At 36.9% G+C, this 27,214-nt stretch overlaps 1 protein-coding gene across 1 annotated transcript in view; it reads left to right on the top strand.

Moving 5' to 3' along the window:
• LOC311306253 (uncharacterized protein) overlaps positions 1-27,214 on the top strand; it is a 105,815-nt gene that overhangs the window by 72,846 nt on the left and 5,755 nt on the right. The window contains exons 6-8 of the mRNA XM_084434574.1: positions 3,775-4,197; positions 21,346-21,768; positions 23,889-24,338. Of these exons, the coding sequence (XP_084290700.1) occupies positions 3,775-4,197; positions 21,346-21,768; positions 23,889-24,338 (1,296 nt within the window). The remainder of the gene's footprint in view (positions 1-3,774; positions 4,198-21,345; positions 21,769-23,888; positions 24,339-27,214) is intronic.

The raw sequence follows: 27,214 nt of genomic DNA, 5'->3' as shown, positions 1-27,214 counted from the left end.
ATGAAATAAGTAAAAATTTGATATTTATATATACAGTTGAACTATACTCCACAGTGGTGAATCCTAAAACAAGCTATAAGCGGCTCTGGCATAGTAATACAAGTGTTTCTTACAGGATTTTTGTTAAAACTATGGTGGTGGGACCTCGGTCCTTCTAGGGGGGTTGGGGGGCATGCCCCCCCCGTGAGAAAATTTTGTGCATTTTAATGTTAAATTCATCAATCTGGTGCACTTTGAGAGTTTAAAATTAAAAGCTCCAACCCATATTCAGTGTGCAAATTAAACAAAGAAAAATTCAAACCTCTTTTAGTTACAGTGTCTACATTACACCTACTACATAATAATAGTTATAATATTAATCCAATGACAGTAATAGCCATATTTTGTAAAACAAATGCACTAAAAAATAAAGGAAACTTTCATAATTAGTGTTGTACCAATTTCTATACTTGAAAGAGATAAGCACATGATCTTTTATTTTGACGCAAACTGCATCAAGCTTTTATTTTGGCGGAAAACATGGTTTACAAACGCCTCTTATTAAATTTCTAGTGAATTGCGGTAATCGTCAACTATGCAGATGTGGAAATAATCTACACTCATGACATGGCCTAAGTGTTTTGAAAGTAGTTCTGCTTACCGCAGACTCTACACTCTCTCATCTCTCTCCTGGTCCTCCGTCCTCACTATCATCATCTGCCACAGGAGCTGATGAAGGTCAGAAAACATATATTTTGACACAGTTTACAGTGTCTGCTTTAAGGGCCTGGTTCTATTTTTTCACGCTATTTATCAGCACATTCCTTGCGTTTCTTCTCCATCTATTTTGACAGATACACACTGACACTGCTGCTGCTCGCTCACTCGTTTAAAGTTGTGATTGGGCCAGCCCAGTGTCAATCAAGAAAAGAGCCAATGGGCCGCTGATCTACGTGTTCCATGGGCTGGTCTGTCAGAAAAAAAAAACTAACACTGACTTTGACCAATGCATTACACCGGCACGAACCCAGCGCCGCCAATTAAGCAAAACAAAACGAATGGGCCGCCGATGTACAAATTTTATGGGCCGTTAAAAAAAATAAATAAAATAAAATATGAGTATGAGATATATATGTAACTTAGGCGAATTGGGACGCAGCATATGGCTTTACACGATGACGATCGCTCTGATTGGTTTTAGGAGTTTTAGGTCTATCCAATTGCGCCCAGAGGCATTTGAGCGATGTCCATTGGTGACGCCCCTTTTGAAATGAGTTAATGAAGCTTTGCCAGACCACAACTCAGTTACTGAGAATGGTCTGGTTTTAACCAGGCTAGGATCATCCCGGTATCTTTGGAATACTCATTTCAACATACTACAATCTGGGACACTCTAATTATAATTTTGAATACAATTTAATTAGGATAGATAGTATACAAATTGGGACGCAGAATAAATGATTGGAGAAGTCCTGCATACACCATTAGAGAGAAGACAGTCATTACGCCTGAAGATCCAGTTATGGCATTTTGGTTAAAATTATTTGGTCAACCTGTTCTTAAATGTTTCCATTGCCAAATGGTATTTTTCTGTTCCAGTTACATAGAGATTCATGCGAGCGGATCCATAACATCGTCCACACACTGTTTTGAATCATCATCATTGTTCCACCTTAACATTGATTGGTTGCATTTGGGTGATGTCATGTGCTAGAAAAGCTGTGCCCAAATTGCTCTCCCAATCTGCAAAAAGCATATAGTCCATCCAGGGAAAAAACTATGTTTTGCTTTCATATATTGATGACAGACAATCACCTGAATGCAGTTAATGCCAAACTAATGCAACTAAATCAGATAAAAAATAAAAAAAAATAAAAAAGTAAACCCTAACTGTATGGTTTTCCTCAAACAAAACATTGTCCTACATTTGATATTCTATATTATCTGGCAAAATTAAAAACATACCTGACATAACCATTATGAAGAAGAATCAGTGAATGAGGTAAGAAAGTTGTAATGTACACCTCTGATTTCATGGTGTGTCCTACAGTCTGCACATATGCTATGCTCTATGTACTCTACCATGTAGTGTATGAATTTATTAAGGTAATTTTGTCATCCATGACAGTTTCTGAGTCAGAGCTGCAGATCCTTTCAGAGTCTTTCAGTTTTTCCTAAGCCGCTGCTTTTGGCCTGTACTCCGTTTACCAGCTGTAGGAGTGTTGAAATGTTACAGCATACGATTGACAAAGTTGCAGACCACCACTTACTTTTGAACAGGAAGAAGATAAATAAGAGACTATATAAAAGACTTTGACAGTGAAATCTTAAAGGGGAATGTATAGCAAACATGTCTCCTGACCGCCCTAGAAATTTTGAAGTACTTTAGTAAAATTCTTGCATCCTGAGCAACTTTTTGAGATCTGACCTGGACTTGAACATGACTGAAAACAAGAGTTTGTTTCTCTATTCATTCCACTGTGTCTCCAGGGTCCATAAATGCTCAGGTCTGACTGTAGGACAAATTGGGATAGGGACAAAAAAAAAAAAAAAGGGATAGTTCACTCAAAAATATTATTTAAAAAAATGATAAATTATTACCCTCATGTCGTTCCTCTCCCGTAAGGCCTTCATTCATCTTCAGAACACAAATGAAGATATTTACAAAATAATATTATCCAAAGCGCATTCACAGAACAAATTCTTGAACAAGGTCTTGAGTCAAAACAACAGGCATGCGTCGTGCTGCTCCCCCTACTGGACTGCAGGTCAATATTTTCGTAAATAAAGTGGTTAATTATGTTTTTTGTGCAAACAAAGCACTTGCATCGCTTCATTAAATTGAGGTTAAACCACTGGAGTCACATGGATTACTTTAATGATGTCTTTCATATCGTTCTTGATCTTGAATATGTAAATTGCATTGATCCTGTGATAGATTTTTTTATTAATAAATTAGTAAACTGTATATCAAACTTTTTGTAACTCTAATATCTAATATTCTAACATTTGAACAGAATGTACTGTTTGAAACCAAGGGAAAACTTGTGACTTTGAGTGTGTGTGTGTATAAATAACAAATAGGGGAAATTAAACTAGACAGATGACTAGTTCTCAAACCTTGTGATTAAGTAATCACAAAAACAGAGTTTGCTTGTGCCAGTGACAGAGGGAAAAGGTTGGGGCTTTTGAACCAATTGAACCAATCATATTGAAGGTGACATGTTAGTCACGTTAATCTTATTTGTTGTCTCGATTCTATGAAAACTGTTGTTATCCATGTTTTCTGGTGGGATTCTCAATGGAATTTGTCTGAGATCCTCCGGCCTTGCTTCTGGGGAGAGATTCCCTGAGAACTGCTCGGAACTCTTCCGGCCGTGATTAAAGCATTTAAAGGACATTTGCTGAAGTCTGTTTGTCGATCATTGCTGCGCAGCAAGTCAGTTAGTAGACCATTTAAAAACTATGTTCAGTGGTGCGTCAGGATTATGAACAGTGTTGTATCTGTGAGCGCGGACAGACGTTGAGTGACTCTGCCGGTGTTCGTACACTCATAGAAAACAATGTGTTTCAATTTTAAAGACCCATCGCTGCGCTTCTCATTCGGTGTGTGTGTGACCCCCTTCAGAGTTCTGTGAAATGTCTATTCATATGTGCCGACTGGACCAATCAGACTCATTCATTATTATTCATTAATCAACATTATTCATTATATTTCATTAATATTTAAATATTCATATTTCTCTTGAGCTAAATTGCTACGCATATAACATTTTAATTTTCTTTGGGAAACAGGTTTGACTATAGGAATATCAGTGATGCAGTGCAGTTTCTTCTGAGACTCTTCATTAAAGCAGCAGAGACTGAGACACAGACAGGAGAGCAGAAGCTGAAACTGTTATCATCAGTCTGCACCTACAGATCTTTTCCTTATCAAGAGACTGACAGAATTAAACAGAGTGATTTCCTGCTGGATCTTTACTCACATGTGAAGAACTATGAGACTCAAACAGGCAGGATTTTTCTTCCAGCATTACAGTCAGTTTTCCAGTTACCTGATGTCTGGATCATAGATCTCTCACAGAGAAAGACCTCCGTCCTCCTGGAAGTGCTGAAACTCCAGACAAAGAAGAAACCAGTAGAGCTGAGAGGATGTTCAGAGGAAGAGAGTGAAATGAAGAGTTTCCTTCAGTGTCTGTCCTACATCTCACAGCTGAGGTACCTGAACTTTTGGCTATTCTCTTACTGTACCTACTTCTCAATCAGTTTCACTTCACTGTATTTTGAATCCGTTTGAATCTGCGCACATTTTATGCCTTTAAGCTCAATTTTAAAATCCACAAAACTGTAAATGATTTACATTATATACAGTACAAGATTGTAAAAGTAACCAAACATTTTTCTTTTTTTCTTTCAATGAAATGAATATACTATACTTTAGTTTAATAATAGCGATGACACAACAGGCCAAAATAAAAGATTACATAGGGTTACATTTATTATGCATGTTGTCCAATATGTTCAGACTTTGTTCATGTTTAGACTTTATTCAAGCTGTAAAACTATGAATGTAAAACTAAATGTATATCTTGCAGCACAGGGTGAAGTCAGTATGTACATTAACAACAATTTGGGACAAATTTAATGTAACCCCTGTTGTAAAGTTTTTCTTTCTTCAAAGCAGAGACCAGTGAGACAGTTGGGATCGCGTTCAACGGAAGTTATTCTTTATTGAGAACTCCGCCGTATGTTGCTGTAGTACTTCCAAAATGATCTAATCTAACATAACTTTACATGGTATAGGCTTTGTAGGAGGAGGGACTTTTGGGGGTGGAGACAAATTCAAACAAAGCATGTAAATGAGTATACAGGTTAAGGAACCCGCCCCAGACCAGCAGTCTCAATCCAATCAGCATAACCACTCAAATGCATATGTCCAAAGTAGTCGATTGCCGAGTTCACGCGCGTGATCATTGGTAACTAAACCTATGCGCGTGAACTCGGCAATCGACTACTTTGGACTTCGACCGAAAAACAGGATGTAAACACAGGTATTTGCGCTGGCTTAAATAACATAATTTTTATACATATCTTTCACATCTACTGCAGTCAGATTCACTCGTGATCACTCTGAAGGAATCACTCACATTTTCTGTGCACTTGTAATGACACATCAAGGATGTTAAGAGGCTAAAAGCAGGTTTAGTACTTGCCCCATTGAAGTCAACAGGGTGCAAATTTTAAAAATAGAATAACTCGGTGTAGGCAACACTGATTTTTGTCGTTGTTCTCTGTATTGACAGCACTCCAAATGTACAAAAAAATGAGCTCAATGTTAAAATTGACTGGAGTTCTCCTTTAAAGCCACACTAGGTAAGAATTCCGTTTTGGTCAAACAACGACCCCTAGAGTCGCTGTGGACCACTTGTATTTAACGTTACTGTCGTAAATACCACTCACGCAGAGCAGTCTCTTCACTCACGGCCTGATCCCCTCCCCCCTGTATACCGGTCCCTGTTCAGTCAGATGGAAGCTGTAACGAGTGGCAATAAGGTGTGTCCCCTTTAAGAGCTGCGCGCGCCCTGTTTAACTGACTCAGCACAGTCTGTATTGTATGTGCGCCACGAACACCCCGTAAGCGGGTTGTTTCTGTTTGATGCTCATTCTTGTCCTATTTTTGTCTATCAAGTAATGCTGTGGACGGTAAAACGTGTGACAGACAGTTACACGAGTTCGATTGGGGAATAAACACAACGCGTTACAAATCGTCGGACATCGAGCTAGCCTCCGAAGATGTCTACTAATCCATTAACAAGAACGCTGTACTTTTTAGCTCACACCAACGAGTGAAAGCTTGTCCGAGTGATAAACAATATAAGCAATATACTTACAAGTCCAACAGCATGTGAGGACGTGTTGGGGGAAGTGAGGTAGCCTATGCCGTAAAGCAGTCGAATTTTGTAGTTCTTTCTGTGCGCGGGTGTTACTACCCGAACCCCGAAGTTTAAAAGTACGATTAAAAACTATACAGACCACGTCAGACTATGGCAGACGTGTCATTCAACTTATTGTAAGTCGATGTACCATTACAAGAGTCTTGGAAATATATTATGAAGGTTGAAAAGTTACCTAGTGCTGCTTTAATGATCATAAATAATTTAAAAGGGTACTTGAGTCAGTCAAACAATGGGGCTGGATGGCAAGGCCTCTACTTTGTATATGAGCAACGAAGTTCAATCAATAAACAGACATGTAGATTCTCGTGAAGGAGCTGGGGTGCACCATTAGCTGGGCAGGCTGAGCAGTAGGCCTCGAATCAGCCCGCAAGGAATACACCGTGCCCAAAACTTCCAAAGCACACACACACACAGGTGAAATCCACTACAAGAAAATCTCTACCGCACACTTAAGGAGAATTGCTGTACACCAGGCACAGAATGGCAAGCCTGCCCGCCTTTGGGTCACCCCTGCTCCTAGAAAATAAAAAAAGGAAAACCAATTACAAACAACCAGCATTAGTTGGTAACAGCATTAGGCCTAATTGTTAATGTGGCCAGCAATAGGCAGTTAACACTCAAACACACAAAAACAGTTGCTTACCGACAGTGAAGACAAAAAGCACAAAAACAAATAATCAATTATATCGGAATCTAAGCATACGCAAAATATTACAATGAAAAAAAGAAAACCCAAAAGCAAGCAGCTGTACTCAAAACAGCTGCACACAAAACAGTTGTCAGAAACGGTTATCAATAAAACAGATAGAAACAAATCAAAATAAACAAAAACAAAACTAATAAAAAGAAAACAAAGCAAAACAAATAGAAACAAAACAGCAGCGTCGAGGCTAAGCAGCGTTGCGATCAAGCGCCATCTTTAACGTCCTAAAATACACAAGAAACAGAATTAAAACCACACTTTTTGCTTCAAAGTGGACATGGACATAAATGGGTTTACATACCGATCAGCAGAACTTCCGTTCAAATATCCGGCAGACCATTCCCTCATCCTATTTACAACACAGAGGAATTCACGCGTCATACATTTATAAAATACATACAGTCTCACGCCTGCATATACACAATACAATGGACCTACCGCGCAGGAGAGCAACAGTCATTTACAGCACTCCGTGTTATACGTGCGATCGGATCTCTTTTCTACACAGAAACTATAGCAGCAATGCAGAGGGAAAAAAACCCTTGAGCAGTACGCTCTGCACTTCCACACAGACACCAGCTGCGTGGAAAAGTCAACTCACAGAGCAAGCGGGTACCAGCAACCATGACACCCAGATGAACGCAAGGATGACGCCATATCCTACCACTCTGGAAATGCCCTTTATATTCACCTTATTTTCCATGACAACAAGGGCGACGCCATTACGATCATTTTGTCATCTTACTTCCGGCTAAGCGGGACTTCAACTTCCGGCTGAAAGGACCTACGCTAGTTTCTAGCGTAATTCTATATAGTCGGGGAGCCAAAGTCTCAAAAGCTCAATAAAATGGGTTGAACCTGACATGGTCTGTCATACTTTTTATTTGTGTTTTTTCTGTTAACTTTGACCCTAAGAACCAATAATTGGAGGGTCTGCTCTGCCGGAAATATCGCGAAAAAAAATTGTGGCCATTTTAGTGTATGCACCCTTTATTTTTTATCAGAAAAATGTGAAAAATGATTTTTTCCCTCAAATCCTCAGTGGGTTTGGTAGGCTGTCAATAAATGCATTCCAGATACAAAGAACACATTTGCTGACAACATCCACTGAAAAAATAACTCTTAAAACACATTTCTACATGATTTTGCATCAATTTAATGCAAAAAATTAGGCGTTTTCTCACTTTTTTCCAATATTTTCATCTTTACTTCATTGGCAATCAACTATTCCCCCAAGTTATGACATCAGTCAATATGTCATTCTTTTCACCAAACAGTATACTCATTCCACAGAAAAAATCATAAAAATCCAACCAAAATCAATGGATCTGTGATGATTTCACTAATAGTTGATCAGCAGGCTCAGAACCGCAATAGAATTGTAGGCTACTCTCAAAATTCCGAAAGACATATAGTCCATGAGCCAGGGGGGTTGATCGGTATCATCGGGGGGAAAAATGCTATCATTGTTATTTGGCAAGGTATACACCCCTAGTATTAGAAAAATCACGATAGCAGTGCAGGGGTGGTAGCGAAATCACCTTTTTCAGCTCATGAAGTATAACCCCCTAAGATAAATTCCGTTTTTGAAATCTGGTGTATATCTGGTTTAGACTCATGCCAGGGATATTGTCAATATTCTATAATATGGTGCTTGGTATCGTTGGAAAGGGGACCTTTTATGCTTTCATTTAAGCCCAGTACTGAATCTGCCTGACAAACACAGAGGTCACATGACTTCTTTAAACCAGAAATAACACACATTTTTTCACAATTTCCGCCTAAACTGTATGCTTTATTTTATCCCTGTGGCATGAAAGAACACCACGGACACAAAAGTCAACAACTTCAATACTCAAGGCACTCTGATGACTCAGAAAATGTATAATATACCCATACTATTTATTTGTGAGAGCCTTAAATTAGACTTGTGCAGCCAGCATGCGTCTTCAAACTAGAATAGAGCTAATAGAATGGACAAATAGAATACCCTAGTCCAGGGCCAAATGTTGTAATAAAAACACTTGTAATTGGTGTAACAAAATGTTTCTATCATGTATTTTGATATTCACCCACTTTCAGTTAGAATGTTAGAAAGTAGCTCATGCACTGAATGTTGATGTTGATGGTTCACAGTTTTGTGAAAAGATTGTTGGAATCAATCGCTGTAAAAATCTATTATTGTCTATCCATTCTAAAAGTGCATCTATCCATTCTAAAAGTGCATCTATCCATTCTAAAAGTCCATCTATCCATTATAAAAGTGCATCTATCCATTCTAAAAGTGCATCTATCCATTCTAAAAGTCCATCTATCCATTATAAAAGTGCATCTATCCATCATAAAAGTGCATCTGTCCATTATAAAAGTCCATCTCTCCATCATAAAAGTCCATCAATCCATTCTAAAAGTCCATCTCTCCATTATAAAAGTGCATCTATCCATTCTAAAAGTGCATCTATCCATTCTAAAAGTCCATCTATCCATTATAAAAGTGCATCTATCCATCATAAAAGTGCATCTATCCATCATAAAAGTGCATCTATCATTATAAAAGTGCATCTCTTCATCATAAAAGTGCATGTCTTCATGTTCATTTTATGAAGTATACTTAAGTAATTTTCAAGTATATTTTTAAGTATACTTTATGTAGTAAGTATACTAATATCAATGTGTACTTGTAGTAAAATTGTGTACTAATACTGCTTGGGACTAAATTGGCTCACTTTTCGTATTTTTAGTATTTGTAAGAGTAGTAAACTAAGTACACAATTAGGTTTCTCATTTGTAATGCATCTGTACTACAAGTGAACTTATAAGTAGTAGTTTACTGTTTAATACAAGTAGTACATTTTTTAGTTTATGAAAGTACACACTGATGTGTACTCTCAGTAAACTACTAGTAGCCTATATACTGCAAGTGTACTTGTAAGTTTTCTTTAAGTAAACATAACATTATACTTTGCACTTAACATGTAACATTATTATTTTTGCACTTGAAAAATACCTTTAACTGTACTTTAATTTTAAAAAACATGTTATTAGCTTCATGCATCCTTTTTTAATCTTAACACTTGAATGTCAGTAAGTTTCATAAAGAAAGGCAACATTTTAAACAAAAAAAAAGTAGAATTAGAGTAAATTGATATACACGACCAGTGGACTAGCCTATACAAAAATTCAGATATGCAGAATTAGAAAAATATCGGTTTTATATAAATTTTATAATCAATATTTTCAAACAATGTAAGTTTCATAAGACTATGAACGTAAAGATACTTTACGTAAAAAAGTATATTTAATTGACTACTCAATCAAAAGAGTTAACACAACTACAAGACAAGTATACTTTGAATTCTTAATTATTCTTTTAAGCAGGGTTCACCAATCTCGGTCCTGGAGGGCCGCTGTTCTGCAGAGTTTAGCTCCAACCCCAATTAAACACACCTGAACCAGCTAATCAAGGTCTCACTAGGCATACTAGAAACTTTCAAACAGGTGTGTTGGAGCCGGTTGGAGCTAAACTCTGCAGGACAGCGGCCCTCCAGGACCGAGATTGGTGAACCCTACTTTTAAGTATATCTGAATCAAAAGATTGAGTTCAAGTACAGGCCAAATATACCTGGGCCCGTATTCATAAATAATCTTAATGCAAAGAGTTTGAGAAAATTTTTCCTAGTGACAAAATTCTAAGAAAATTCTTAGAAATGTGGCCGTTTACTCTTAAAATTAAAGAAAAAATCCCAGTAAAGAAAAAAGTAATTCAGAAAGCATCTTAACCCTTAAAAGAGGTCTTAAGGTCAAAATTGTTAGGAGCATGGACAAGGACTTTTACGAGGCTGAAGAGTTTCTTCAGCAGAGGAGAACATGGCAGAAAGACGAAGAAGGAGAAGAAATGTGTTGCAGACAATGGATGACAGTGAGTTACAGTAATAAAACGCTATAGATTAGATCATGCAGGGATCATGTTTGTGACTGATCTTAGAGACGCGCTAACATCTCCGATAGCGCAGAAATGCAATAGCGCCAGAAATGAAAGTAATCACTACATTACGATATTTGGCAACTGGGAAAATGCAACAATGCAGCAGTGTGTAATGTACACAGTCGCATGTAATTTCAAAGTGAAGGCTTAGAATAGACCCTATACTTAAAATCACTATTTTTTCCTTCTTGGACTACCAGCCAATCACAGTCTTCAAAAGATTGTGTCATACATAGCAACAGGGTCAGCCCCGCCTCCTCACTAAGATGAAAGTTTTTTGTCTTTTCCTTGCTCAGAGTTGTTCTCAGATTGGCCCTGAATCGCTCTTAAGCTAAGACTCCTACGTAAAAGTTTTTAAAGGAGAACTCCGGTCAATTTTAACATTGAGCTCATTTTTTGGTAAATTTGGAGTGCTGTCAATACAGAGAACAACGACAAAAATCGGTATTGCCTACACCATGTTATCCTCTTTTTAAAATTTACACCCTGTTGACTTCAATGGGGCAAGTTTTAAACCTGCTTTTAGCCTCTTAACATCCTTGATGTGTCATTACAATTGCACAGGTCATGTGAGTGATTCCTTCAGAGTGAACACGGTGAATCTGACTGCAGTAGATGTGAAAGATATGTATAAAAATGATAATAATTCAGCCAGATAATAATTCACATTGGCTGGGCACTTGTAATGACACATCAAGGATGTTAAAGGAGTCATAACCTGCAAATTTCACTTTTCCACGAGAATCAATGTATGTTATGATTGCATAACGATTATACACTGGCCGGGAAGCCGATATTTAAAAGTGAAGCGTTTGTTTACCTCAGGGTTTGTAAAATAGCCCACGTGCACGCGCACTAAAAAACGAGATTTTGATTTCAGCCCCGTCTTGACGTCAAGACGGGGCAGGATATACCATATATGGACACCGCAACAGGAAGCCTGCCCTTCCCCTCTCCCCCTCATATTCAGTTCAGTCGCGAAAGATGGAGAAACCGAGTGCACACGTGAGTTGCTCTGTGGTTGACTGCCAGAAACAACATGCAAATGTGTTTTCTATACCAAAAACGGACCAAACTATCAGGGACCAGTGGATAAAATTCATTTTTAATGACGCTGTCCCAGCAACACTTTCAACAGGCTTATTGTTCGGTGTCTGCGCTAAACATTTTATGCCGGAATCATTCACAAATTTGGGCCAATATCAGATGAAGTTGGCCACGAAGCTCCGTTTGAAAAAAGGTGCCATTCCAACCATCCGGGACTTGCCTGAAATTGAAACGGTAAGACGTTTTTTATTGCTCTACTGTGTGTAACAAACAGCAGCTAACTACTAATGCGGCTATTGTATGTAGCCTAACGTTAGCTTCGAGGTAAACACGGGGAATGGACTCTACGAATGCTAGCCATATCATTGTATTGATTTTTTTTATAGAATAGATAAGGATAGATAAATAAAACAAACAGTCAAGTAATAAGAAACTTATAGAAAAACATCACGTTGCATGTCTGTAGAAGAAAAATATTAAATGTCTAAAAAACCAGAACGTGAAACAAGGCAAAAACACCACATGATAGCAAACGTTGATCTCAATAACCACTGTAAGCTGATAAAAAAATTCGACTACATCTCTGTTAATGTAATCTACATTAAATAAAAGGTAAACCTATTTGGGAGAAATTAGCAACAAATGTTTTAGCTCGTTAGTCAAAATGATTGTCTTTACCATTCAGAGACATCTTGATGTAGACGTCCTTCCAACAACTCTACATCTTCCCTTTCCAGCTCAGGTTCAGAATCAGAGTCTGGCTCAAACATATACGGTTGAATTCCGTAGGTCGCGGCCAGGTCGGGTTCATTCACAACTTGCGCCATGATGTCAGTTTGTAATGATGCTGAAGTTACCTGCGGTGTCAACCCCCTCCTTCCTGCAACCAATCAACGTGCCCCTCATTTGCATTATTAAAATGACCGTCCACGACAGCCAAAACATCGCATCAGATCTCGCGAGACAATAATGCCTTCAGAAATAAAGGTTTTAGGAGCTCTGTTTTAATTTTATTTTCCACTTTTCTTTTTTAGAAGGGCAAGAAAGACTATAATACAGCAGTAGGTATCCAAATTAAGACCAGGTTATGACTCCTTTAAGAGGCTAAAAGCAGGTTTAAAACTTTGAAGCCCCAAAGCCCCATTGAAGTCAACAGGGTGCAAATTTTAAAAAGAGGATAACACGATGTAGGCAACACAGATTTTTGTCATTGTTCTCTGTATTGACAGCACTCCAAATTTACAAAATTGAGCTCAATGTTAAAATTGACCGGAGTTCTCCTTTAAGCTAAATTAAGAGTTTTCTGAGAGGATTCTTAGAATCTTTATGAATACGGGCCCTGGACTTTTCTCTCAGTATAAATCAAGTACACTGAAGTGTAATTTTAAGTATATTTCTGAGAAGTACATAAAATGTAGACTGAAAGTATACTTTCTTATTTTAAGTTTAAAAGAAGTATACTAAGTGTGAAAAACACCAAGCTTACATTAGCTACTAATACTATTCCCCACCAATTCACAAGCACAAGAGAAAAAGTATTTTGTACTTACATTTAATACCCCTGGAACTCAATAGAAGTTGATTGAAGATGGTATAGTTGGTAGTGTTGTTATAACCAGTAAACTGAACCAACAATCTTTTCACAAAACTGACAAAACCTTGTCAAAATCCATCAACATTCAGTGCATGAGCTACTTTCTGACATTCTAACTGAAAGTGGGTGAATATCAAAATACATGATAGAAACATTTTGTTACACCAATTACAAGTGTTTTTATTACAACATTTGGCCCTGGACTAGGGTATTCTATTTGTCCATTCTATTGGCTCTATTCTAGTTTGAAGACTCATGCTGGCTGCACAAGTCTAATTTAAGGCTCTCACAAATAAATAGTATGGGTATATTATACATTTTCTGAGTCATCAGAGTGCCTTGAGTATTGAAGTTGTTGACTTTTGTGTCCGTGGTGTTCTTTCATGCCACAGGGATAAAATAAAGCATACAGTTTAGGCGGAAATTGTGAAAAAATGTGTGTTATTTCTGGTTTAAAGAAGTCATGTGACCTCTGTGTTTGTCAGGCAGATTCAGTACTGGGCTTAAATGAAAGCATAAAAGGTCCCCTTTCCAACGATACCAAGCACCATATTATAGAATATTGACAATATCCCTGGCATGAGTCTAAACCAGATATACACCAGATTTCAAAAACGGAATTTATCTTAGGGGGTTAGTAACTTCATGAGCTGAAAAAGGTGATTTCGCTACCACCCCTGCACTGCTATCGTGATTTTTCTAATACTAGGGGTGTATACCTTGCCAAATAACAATGATAGCATTTTTCCCCCCGATGATACCGATCAACCCCCCTGGCTCATGGACTATATGTCTTTCGGAATTTTGAGAGTAGCCTACAATTCTATTGCGGTTCTGAGCCTGCTGATCAACTATTAGTGAAATCATTACAGATCCATTGATTTTGGTTGGATTTTTATGATTTTTTCTGTGGAATGAGTATACTGTTTGGTGAAAAGAATGACATATTGACTGATGTCATAACTTGGGGGAATAGTTGATTGCCAATGAAGTAAAGATGAAAATATTGGAAAAAAGTGAGAAAACGCCTAATTTTTTGCATTAAATTGATGCAAAATCATGTAGAAATGTGTTTTAAGAGTTATTTTTTCAGTGGATGTTGTCAGCAAATGTGTTCTTTGTATCTGGAATGCATTTATTGACAGCCTACCAAACCCACTGAGGATTTGAGGGAAAAAATCATTTTTCACATTTTTCTGATAAAAAATAAAGGGTGCATACACTAAAATGGCCACAATTTTTTTTCGCGATATTTCCGGCAGAGCAGACCCTCCAATTATTGGTTCTTAGGGTCAAAGTTAACAGAAAAAACACAAATAAAAAGTATGACAGACCATGTCAGGTTCAACCCATTTTTGAGACTTTGGCTCCCCGACTAATAGTTGTAACGGTAAAATATGTAAAGTATTATATGCTCAGTTAGGGGCTGCCATAACAATTGGATTAAGAGGATAGAACAATTTAACCAACGGTGTTACGAACACAATGTAGGCTAAAGCGATCGGAATGTTGTGGTGTATTTTACGATTTACACGAGGAGCACCTGAGGCAATGGCGGAAGGCGCTAAACTTGAAGTGCTCACCCAAGCGCTGTGTGTTCGTACCATGTGTGTTAAGAAGAAGAACACGTGTGTTATGTGTGTTCATACCATTTTATGGACGGGGAGCAGACTGACGAACGAACACCCTTACCCCGAGTAAAGACTCGGCTACGATGTTCTGGTAAAGAAGTCCCGACGGGTGCTGAACAGGATGTCAGATTCAGGTAAGCTAACTGTTGTTTCCTAACTTACCTATCTATGTGCTTGTTAGCCTAACGTTAGATGAAGTACGTTCTATGAATACATTTAAGATTAGTAACGAGCCGTTCACAAAATTCAACGAATCTTGCATGATTACCATTTGCCACCTGTATGTCATATTTCTTATATTTCGTTTACTTTGTGATATGGACCTAAGGGTCTGAAATAAAGAATGAATGAATATTCACGATAGTACAATATATTATGGTGCATTACAGTCTTACAATAGCTCACATTGTTCCTGTAAGGAGGCCAGCTAGCTACATCTCTTATTCAGATATTGATATTGACCTACGTAGAGTTAGGAGATTGTGTGTATACTGTCTCGTTTTTAATGCATCTCTCTTTTTCACACTGTTCTAAGTATGAGTGCCATCATAAATTAATTAATTCTCATTTTAAGTAGCCTAATAATTTAAATCTACATTTTAAGTACTAATTTAAAAAGTACTATTTAAATCTATTTTAAGTACTAATGTAAAAATGTTTATGGTTATATTATTTCCATAGATCATCGATGAGAGTCAGTGTTGCAGTGGACAACTGTGAGGATGATCACAGCCCCATGCCCCAGACCTGTGATGCAGACACACAATGGGAGGATCCATCTGTCTCTGACCACAACTACGCTCCAAAATCTCAACTCTGCTGAGAAACGACCACCTTTGTCGGCTCTACACAGGGTCGACATTGATGCATTCCACTCAGTTGCCGAGCACCTTACCAGTTCACACACCAACAGCTTTCAGCTACACACTTGGTATCAGCTCCTGATGACTCTGATGAAGCTGCGTCTTAAAGGGTTAGTTCACCCAAAAATGAAAACTCTGTCAGTAATTACTCTCCCTCATGTTGTTCCAACCCCGTAAGACCTTCGTTCATCTTCAGAACACAAATTAAGATATTTGTGATTAAACTGAGAGCTGTCTCACTCCTCCATTTAAAAAAAATTTTTTTTCTTAATTTGTGTTCCGAAGATGAACGAAGGTCTTACGGGGTTGGAACAACATGAGGGTGAGTAATTACTGACATAATTTTCATTTTTGGGTGAACTAACCCTTTAATTTATTGTAGGGTGATCTTGCTGAAAGGTTTGGTGTTTCTCAGTCCATTGTAAGCAAGGTGATTTCGTGTTGGCTTGACATCATGGAGGAGAAGTGTTTCAGAGAGCAGTTTCCAAACACAACATGTAGAGCACAATATATCAAAATATCGCAAATGTATATATCGCAATATGCATTTTTTTTTTTTTTTTTTTGCTTTAATAAGCTTTAATTAGTTTATATAATTCATACAGTGAAAAACTAAGCAGTGTTTTACTTTTACATTTGATTATTCAGTTTCTGTTGTTAAATAGACCTAATGTAGGATAACCTGAACCCCGTGGTTTACACTGATGTTAAAATAACACATCTTATACAGTAAAACACTGATGTTCACTTTCACAAGTTGAAGGGATGTTTTCTTGTTACAAAAAGAATGTGAAACACATATGTAGGTTATATAATTTTAAATCTAATTTAAGTTAATTTTATATACTTTAAGCATTATCGTATCGAATATCGCATTGTTTAATGAGTTATCGCATTTTTCTTCAATATCGTGCACTTAATAACCTCGTCCAGGTGATGAATAATGGCAGACAGAGGCTTCACCATTACCGATCATCTCTATGAAAGGAAGGTCAAACTTCCTTGTGAATCTGGTAAAACAGATGTTACCTGTTATGAATAGTTATTTGTATAAACCTTTACAGTGTGCCCAGATGTTACCTGTTATGAATAGTTATTTGTATAAACCTTTACAATGAGCAGATGTTACTGTTATGAATAGTTTTTTTTATAAACCTTTACAATGACCAGATGTTACCTGTTATGAAGTTTCTTTTAATAAACCTTTACAATGTGCCCAGATGTTACCTTTTATGAAGTTATTTTTATAAACCTTTACAGTGTGAGCAGATTTTACCTGTCAGTCATTTATTATAAAACAATATAATGTGAGCTCTGTAGATTCCCCTTAAAACTTAAATGAATTATGTCTTATAGTTAGAGGGAATAAGTCACGTCAAGTTTGCAAATCAATACCATCTTGGTTTATTACTTATGAAATTTAAATGGTGAAATGTATCTACATGAAGGTCAGTAGAAGGTGTCTCTAGCTTCCTGAAAACATCAAGCACTTCTTACAACTGATTTTATACAACTTATTTAATCGTTCATATTTAACCAATTACCTAATCTCCTATCCTTAACCTTAAATATTCTCATTCCTTATTATTTACAAATAATTTTTTATTGCTGCTCCATCAACTCCTTCTGACAGGACGTAGTTAAATATTCCCATAGGTTAACGTTACCTCTGGCCACATTAACAATGACGATGGATGAGACAATGTGAGACGAACTGATAGTACGAAGTTTTCTCCGTGCTCCCAATTTAAAACATTTACGGTATTAACGTTATTTGTCATTTTGATAAAGTTTTGGCTAACTATAAACAATCTTCTAACTACTGAAATAGCTACCGGATGTGCCATGTCAGTTTAGCGGAAGTCGGATGACAAAATGCGGAAGCGCGAAGTATTAAAAGTGGGCGGGGCGGAATAAGGTGAATAGCCCAAATAAGGCCCGCTAAATAATGATGGGGCGGAGTCATGCTTAAAGGGGCACTTCACCACATTAGCAAAACTAGCTTTACTGACCCTCATTTGTAAAGCAGTCTGGTGTGTGAAATGATTCGCGCAAACATGAAATCATGGACGTTGATCGTGGGGAATCCCCGCAAGGGAATCCCCGCGTCAATGCTTTGGGCATATTCCCTTCAAAAACAAAACTCAGCCACTTTGTCTTCAGCAGATCGGATTTAGGAACATCAAAATGACTGCTGTGTTCCTTATTACAGCCGAGAACAGAACACCACAATCGCTTAGACGACGCCATTCTTCTCCAGCATATCAATGCACTATGATGACAGACAGCTGCTCACGAGCAAAGGCGGGTCTGTGTTTGAAACGCTGCTGTCAATCAACCATCATGGGAGGGGCGTTGATATTGTGACGTCACAAAATCGAAGGCTTGATTTCAGAGAGGGTCAAACATATAAGGAGATTTAAAAAAAAACACTGGATGGATTTTTATCATTTTATGATGGTTGTGTACAGCCACTGCCAACACACATTTCAGTAAAATCAACTTGTAAAAGTGCATGTACCATTATATGACCCCTTTAAAATTATTTGGTCAACCTGTTCTTAAATGTTTCCATTGCCAAATGGTATTTTTCTGTTCCAGTTACATAGAGATTCATGCGAGCGGATCCATAACATCGTCCACACACTGTTTTGAATCATCATCATTGTTCCACCTTATCATTGATTGGTTGCATATGGGCGATGTCATGTGCTAGAAAAGCTGTGCCCAAATTGCTCTCCCAATCTGCAAAAAGCATATAGTCCATCCAGGGAAAAAACTATGTTTTGCTTTCATATATTGATGACAGACAATCACCTGAATGCAGTTGATGCCAAACTAATGCAACTAAATCAGATTAAAAAAAAATAAAAATAAAAAAGTAAACCCTAACTGTATGGTTTTTCTCAAAACAAAACATTGTCCTACATTTGATATTCTATATTATCTGGCAAAATTAAAAACATACCTGACATAACCATTATGAAGAAGAATCAGTGAATGAGGTAAGAAAGTTGTAATGTAGACCTCTGATTTCATGGTGTGTCCTACAGTCTGCACATATGCTATGCTCTATGTACTCTACCATGTAGTGCAGTGGTTCCCAACTCCAGTCCTCGTGACCCACTGCTCTGCACATTTTGTATGTCTCTCTTATCTGACACACTCAGTTCAGTTCATGGAGTCTCTCCTAATGAGCTGATGATCTGGTTCAGGTGTGTTAAATAAGGGAGACATACAAAATGTGCAGAGCAGTGGGTCACGAGGACTGGAATTGGGAACCACTGATGTAGTGTATGAATTAAGGTAATTTTGTCATCCATGACAGTTTCTGAGTCAGAGCTGCAGATCCTTTCAGTCTTTCAGTTTTTCCTAAGCCGCTGCTTTTGGCCTCTACTCCGTTTACCAGCTGAAGGAGTGTTGAAATGTTACAGCATACGATTGACAAAGTTGCAGACCACCACTTACTTTTGAACAAGAAGAAGATAAATAAGAGACTATATAAAAGACTTTGACAGTGAAATCTGAAAGGGGAATGTATAGCAAACATGTCTCCTGACCCCCCTAGAAATTTTGAAGTACTTTAGTAAAATTCTTGCATCCTGAGCAACTTTTTGAGATCTGACCTGGACTTGAACATGACTGAAAACAAGAGTTTGTTTCTCTATTCATTCCACTGTGTCTCCAGGGTCCATAAATGCTCAGGTCTGACTGTAGGACAAATTGGGATAGGGACAAAAAAAAAAAAAGGGATAGTTCACTCAAAAATATTATTTTAAAAAATGATAAATTATTACCCTCATGTCGTTCCTCTCCCGTAAGGCCTTCATTCATCTTCAGAACACAAATGAAGATATTTACAAAATAATATTATCCAAAGCGCATTCACAGAACACATTGAACCAATCATATTGAAGGTGACATGTTAGTCACGTTAATCTTATTTGTTGTCTCGATTCTATAAAAACTGTTGTATCCATGTTTTCTGGTGGGATTCTAAATGGAATTTGTCTGAGATCCTCCGGCCTTGCTTCTGGGGAGAGATTCCCTGAGAACTGCTTGGAACTCTTCCGGCCGTGATTAAAGCATTTAAAGCAGGGGTTCCCAAACTTTTTCATTCTAGGACCCACCTAGACAAGTATAATCAATCTCAAGACCCATTTGCACTGGTGCTACCAACTTTCTCAGTTGGTCGCACCAGCATGATTTGGTCGCACTTTTTTTTTTGTTTTTTTTTTTTTGCTACATGTCATGGGATTAATCAATGCATTTTATTTTAAACTTTTAACTTTTTTAAGAGTTCTTTAATGTTTGATTATAATTTTACCGTATTCACATGGGAAATGATAAGATTTTATCAATAATAATAATGCCACTGACGATTCTGATTATCGATCCGATTCTTTAACAATTCTCTTATCGATTCTTGATAGAACTGTGTGGAAAAATGTAGTCATATGCTTTAAAAAAAAAAAAGTGGTTTTATTTATTTTAAAGCTTGAGTAAGCAAACTGTACTTTTTATGTGATTTATGTAATAAATAGAACCTTATTGTAAAGTGTTACTGATTATACACAGATTCAGACGTCACCTGAGTTCACTGTTGGAAAGATCAGTTGTTTTAACCATTCATTAAAATTAATCGTTCAAATGAGACATTAGTTCGCGAATTGGACGTGTCGTGCGCGTTGTGATTATCCCAGCAGTTAGGACACGGACATCTGAGATTTGTGTCAACACAGAAAACATTTCATCACTGGATAGTTTTTTTTCGTTTAATTGAAGTGTTGTTTTATGTCAGCTGAGTGTCTGGGACGTTTTTCAGAGAAGATAAGGCAACTTATTTAGCACAATTCACACCCAGCGGTAATTAAGGAAAAAAAAATCTCCGAATGCTCCACATGAAACTTTGGTCTTCCGACCTTTTACCACCATGTCGATTTATTTTGATTAATATGTGCGAGGGAGAGAGAGCAAGACAGCGCTTAGTTTGGAGACAGTGAAGTCTTGTTTACACTTTCGCCTGGCGCGCGCGCGACCGAGTACTCTCTCTGCTCGTTCTTTCAGTTAAACATGCACTGTGACTATGTCACAAGCGCAGCATTTCATCTACATTACTCACCGATCAAATAAGACTTTGGTGGGCGCTAAAACTCACTTAAGAGGCGTTTGGTCATTAATCGGACTGGTTTTGTTTCATTCATCGTAACGTAAATTTAGCTGCAGCTATAAGTGCCTTTGTGCGACCCACCTTTTCTCACTGTATGAGAAAAGTGACAAATTTAATGTAATTGAATTAAAACTATGTTCAGTGGTGCGGCAGGATTATGAACAGTGTTGTATCTGTGAGCGCGGACAGACGTTGAGTGACTCTGCCGGTGTTCGTACACTCATAGAAAACAATGTGTTTCAATTTTAAAGACCCATTGCTGCACTTCTCATTCGGTGTGTGTGTGTGTGTGACCCCTTTCAGAGTTCTGTGAAATGTCTATTCATATGTGCCGACTGGACCAATCAGACACATAATTATTCATTATATTTTATTAGTAAATAACATACAACATTTTAATTTTCTTTTGGAAACAGGTTTGACTATAGGAATATCAGTGATGCAGTGCAGTTTCTTCTGAGACTCTTGATTAAAGCAGCAGAGACTGAGACACAGACAGGAGAGCAGAAGCTGAAACTGTTATCATCAGTCTGCACCTACACATCTTTTCCTTATCAAGAGACTGACAGAATTAAACAGAGTGATTTCCTGCTGGATCTTTACTCACATGTGAAGAACTATGAGACACAAACAGGCAGCAGTTTCCTTCCAGTATTACAGTCAGTTTTCCAGTCACCTGATGTCTGGATCATAGATCTCTCACAGAGAAAGACCTCCGTCCTCCTGGAAGTGCTGAAACTCCAGACAGAGAAGAAACCAGTAGATCTGAGAGGATGTTCAGAGGAAGAGAGTGAAATGAAGAGTTTCCTTCAGTGTCTGTCCTATATCTCACAGCTGAGGTACCTGAACTTACATGCTTTTGATTGTTGATTTAACCCTCAGAGACCCAGACATTGATATTCATGATGTTATTTCTTTTTTCATCATTAAACATGTTGTAGGAAGGCATTTATAAGAAATTTTATTTTGTTTATGTATGTTTTGGATTGGGATGTAAATGGGAAAAACGTTGATAATTTACTATGTTAATTTTTAATACAGCAAGTGAAAGTTTGGATTCAAAACACAATTCAATGCAGACATCAATATGTAAAATAATATATTACAATCAGTAAGGACAAATTCAATACGTCAAAAGTTTAGAAATTTTACTTTTTAAAACCAATGACTATTTTAAATCAATATGCAATAAAAAAAAAATCAAGTTGAACAAAATAAAAGGTAAAGAATCTGTCCACGACTGTTGAACGAAATAGCGTCTTTCTCCTTTTGTCACTTACATTCAGAAAGTACATTTTTCTCCATTAATTGTTTGGTTTTAGCAGTTTTTTCCATTGTCTGGTATAATCAAAATAATAGAAATGCTCTCCTCTGAATATAACTGTAGGCTGTGTAATGTAGTAAATTAATACAAATCATTGAGATATTAATGACTTTACAAAGCATAGAAAATAGATGAAATGATTTGGAGTAGTTTATATATGATAAATTGAATAGTTCATTGTTTTGCTGAGCTTAGAAAAATAGTCTCAAATGTAAGTTGATCATTTCAGGACACATAATGTTGTTCAATATTTAAACACTTTAGGAATTAAAGGAGACATATCATGCTTTTAAATCGTTCCTTTTTACATATAAATCATACATTTGTAGTCTATATAAAGTGGAACTGCAATGCTTGGGTCTGAATTCCTCATTATTATAGCTCCACAGGCCCCTTTTCTACCCCTTTCTGATGTGCGTCTGAGAGCAACTCGTTTTGGTGCGGTCTCTTTAAATACAATTGAGACACTTCATACCCCGCCCCCTCTCCAGATTGTAGAGGTGACACTCGGTTCAACTCCACCCCGTTCGGTCATTTTTGTAGTTTGATAGCAGATATACGATTATCTAGCGGCACAGAAACTTTTTATTCATGTTATTAACAAAATGTCAACAACGTAAGACTTGTCCATCCAGCCTTACATGTTCGAGCCAGAGTCGGAGCCGGAGCGAGATCAAACTGAAGACGACGAACCTGCAGAACAACGTCTTCATATGGATGTATGTAACGTTACATCGCAATGGTGTGTTACTGTATTTACAAATGAAACTTTGGTCTTCCGACCTTTTACCACCGTGTCGATTTATTTTGATTAATATGTGCGAGGGAGAGAGAGCAAGACAGCGTCTAGTTTGGAGACGGTGATGTCTTGTTTACACTTTCGCCTGGCTCCGAAGAGAGAGAGTGCGCGCGCGCGACCTTGTCTCTCTCTCTGCTGCTCATTCTTTCAGTTAAACATGCGACCTGTCACAAGCGCGGCAGTTCATCTACATTAGACGGTGTAATGAAGCGTGTGGGTTACTACATCCAACAACCGAACATTTTAACTTACCCTCTCGTAACTTCTGCATCCTTTAGCTTGGACTACAAAATTGCAGCGAGAAATAAAAATGGCGGATTGCTGGAAGTGTTGGTCCAGAAGTCGATGTCCTTATTTGGCAGTTCCGCTGCAAATACTGTGACATAATAGTTGAAAAAGCGTCATAGATGACAGAAAAATCTGAACCGGTTGAAAAATATGACCAAAACAGAATATAAAGATATCAACGAAGCACCTGAAGAGAATAATTTCAACTTTTCGGTACTTCTAAACACTCCAAATATACAACAAAATGCATTTAAGGGCTAAAAAAGTGGATTTAGCATGATATGTCCCCTTTAAGTAAAAAAGTGAGATGGTAAATACTTTTAAAATATATTTGGGGAAAAATGTATTCATTATAAAGTGTTAATTACTCTTTCAGTATTTAATGACTAATTGAATGTGCTTTTTTTCAAGTGTTTACAACAATGTGAGCTGAAAACAGGAAACAAACAACACATTATTTTAATTTGTATTATTTAGTCAAGTCATAGCTATAATAAGTTCTGTGATATTTCTGTTTATTCACATTTCTCATTTCTATTTTGTTACAGATTCTCTAATCTGAATGAAAGTGTTCAAAGCAGATTTCTTCTGAGACTCTTGATTAAAGCAGCAGAGACTGAGACACAGACAGGAGAGCAGAAGCTGAAACGGTTATCATCAGTCTGCACCTACACATCTTTTCCTTATCAAGAGACCTACACATCTTTTCCTTATAAATGGACTGACAGAATTAAACAGAGTGATTTCCTGCTGGATCTTTACTCACATGTGAAGAACTATGAGACTCAAACAGGCAGGAGTTTCCTTCCAGTATTACAGTCAGTTTTCCAGTCACCTGATGTCTGGATCATAGATCTCTCACAGAGAAAGACCTCCGTCCTCCTGGAAGTGCTGAAACTCCAGACAGAGAAGAAACCAGTAGATCTGAGAGGATGTTCAGAGGAAGAGAGTGAAATGAAGAGTTTCCTTCAGTGTCTGCCCTACATCTCACAGCTGAGGTACCTGAACTTACATGCTTTTGATTGTTAATTTAACCCTCAGAGACCCAGACATTGATATTCATGGTGTTATTTCTTTTTTCATCATTAAACATGTTTTAGGAAGGCATTTATAAGAAATTTTATTTTGTTTATGGATGTTTTGGATTGGGATGTAATTTGGAAAAACGTTGCTAATTTACTAATTAATTAATTTTTAATACAGCAAGTGAAAGTCTGGATTCAAAACACAATTCAATGCACACATCAATATGTAAAATAATATATTACACACTGTTAAAAATGTTCGTAATTTTAACTGTAAAAAACTGTAAAAAAGCAACGGAAAAGAAATGTTAATTCCTTAACGGTATGTACCCTTACTATATACAGTGAAAAACTGTAATAGCTCTCACGGGACATTTCATGGAATTTTACATTAATATACTGTTAAATGTACGGATTTTGGAAGTACACTGTAAAAAAAAAACTTACCGTTGCATTTACCGTACCTTACCGTAAAACATACGGTAGCAAATGTTTACTAATTTTACAAAGTTTTACATCATCGAACTAAAAATGACGGTGAAAAACTGCCAGCTGGTTGCCAGTACTTTACCGTAAAAAATACGGTATAAATATTTATGTTTTACGGCATTGAACTAAAGTTTACGGTAAAAAACTGGCAGCTGGTTTAAAGCGATTTACCGTAAAAAATACGGTAGTAATATTTTAGGTTTTACGGCAGTGATCTAAATATTACAGAAAAAAACTGGCAGCTGTGGTTGCCAGTACTTTACCGTAAAAAATACGGTAGAATTGTTTTTGCTTTTACGGCACTGAACTAAAGTTTATACGGTAAAATACGTTAGTAATATTTTAGGTTTTATGGCATTGAACATTGAACTGAACTTTTATATAAAAAATAAAAACCTGCCAGCTGTGGTTTCCTGTAATCTAATTATTGAGAATTACCAGAGGTTTAGACGTTGATGTTTTATTGAAAATAATAAAGTTTGAAGTTACCATTATGGAGATGAGTGTTTGCTTTAGTTGGGCTCTCTGACTTTTTAACTTTAGATTTACTCTGACTGCTTTAACTGTGTGGTTATATAACACAAATGTTATGGCATGAAAATCAGAGAAAAAATGTGACCAGGTGATGATGGCAGGTTAATGATGAGATAATTGTCATATTGTGGTTTGATTCACTGACCTCTTAAAGAGTCTTATCGCTCACTTTGAGCGAAGTGATAATATTGATTATAATATTACAAATAATATTATTCATATTATTGAATATAATATTTCTGTAAATAAGCAACATATAATCTGAAGAACTTTAAAAATACATGGTGTAGAAAATAGATTTTGAACTACTGTGTGATTTAAACCAACACAGACATCAAGATTCAGCGTATGAATCTCAACAACGGTGACAATCAACACAATAATCAGATAAAACTCTCAACATCACAAAACAAGCTACTAAAAAGCTGCAACAAAAACAACATAAAAAATAAAAGCAGATATAATAATAAAAGAAAATACTAAGGCAATTCAGCATAATGTATTCCTGCTGCAATGCATGCTGGGAGATACTGATGAGTTTTGATTGGAGGCTCAATTAGGGCTGGGCGATTTAAATTGTGATATTGTTATGCGCATCTCGTCAGTAAAGCCGGTTCCTTGATTAGTAGTAAATCGCCATCACCTGCTTTCAGATGAAGCAGCATTTAGGGCTGAGGAGATAATTAAGTGATTAATTTAGTGATGATTGAGCATTATTGAAGACACCTGATGTTAACAAGCAGAATCACTGAAGAAGAAAATCACAAATTGTAAGTTACCATTAAGGTGATGGGTGTTTGCTTTAGTTGGGCTCTAGACCATTATTTATTTACTTTTATATTTACTGTTGTTTGTCTGCTGTTATTAATTTATAACAGTTAAATGAACAAAGTAAAATGTGATCTGATAGTGTTGGTTATGTTTTGACATAATCATGCTGTGATCTGAAAAATGGAAACTTATTGAAGTAGTTTGGCGATTCTTCAGCCTAATCAGTACTTTACTTATAATTCAAAATATTTAATAATCATTGTTCTGATCAAAAGACATTCAAATAAATTCATTTAAAACACAGACATCAATGATCAGCCTGTGACTCTCAACAATGGTGACAATAATAAAGCATGTTGCAGTGGCTGCCACCAATCACAACTCATTAATGGCTCCCATCATGCATTGCGGTATGACTAAATTATGATCTGAATTGTCTATGTAATTTACTTTTCCTAATTGAATATTCTGCTCCTCACCATTGTTGAGATGCATAGACTGAATCTTGACATCTGTGTGTGCCTAAAAGAATGATTTTTTTTTTTAAAACAACTTTTAAGAAATCCTTTATATTATATCAAAAATTCTGGGCATTTATGCAGATTCACTAACCAACAACATAAATCGAAGTCAGAAATCAGAATTTTAATGAGTTCAGTGACATCTGTGTGTGCCATCATTGATTCACAACTGCCATCACACAATTCATTTTCTCTCTGATTTCCTAGCCATAATCAACATGTCTTATAAACACAGAGTTACAGCAGGCAGAAAAAAACTACAGTTAGAAAGTCAAGGGTCAAGAGCCCAACTAAAGCAGTCACTGATCTCCATCATGGTGACTTCAAATGAAACAATAAATCATCAACATCTAAACCTCTGTTAATTCTCAAACAGAACTGTAGGCGTCTGACAGAAATAAAGTCAGTCTGGTTAGTAATAAGTGAAGCTGATAATGCTGTTTGTGGAGTTTAATCCTCCTCTGCTGAGATCTTCACAGATTTAATGTTTTTTATCTTCAGTTGATTTCATCTGAGGCTGTGGCTGAAGTCAGT

The sequence above is a fragment of the Rutilus rutilus genome, assembly GCF_951802725.1.
Source record: "Rutilus rutilus genome assembly, chromosome: 1".
NCBI lineage: Eukaryota > Metazoa > Chordata > Actinopteri > Cypriniformes > Leuciscidae > Rutilus > Rutilus rutilus.
This window is presented reverse-complemented; position numbering and strand designations above follow the sequence as displayed.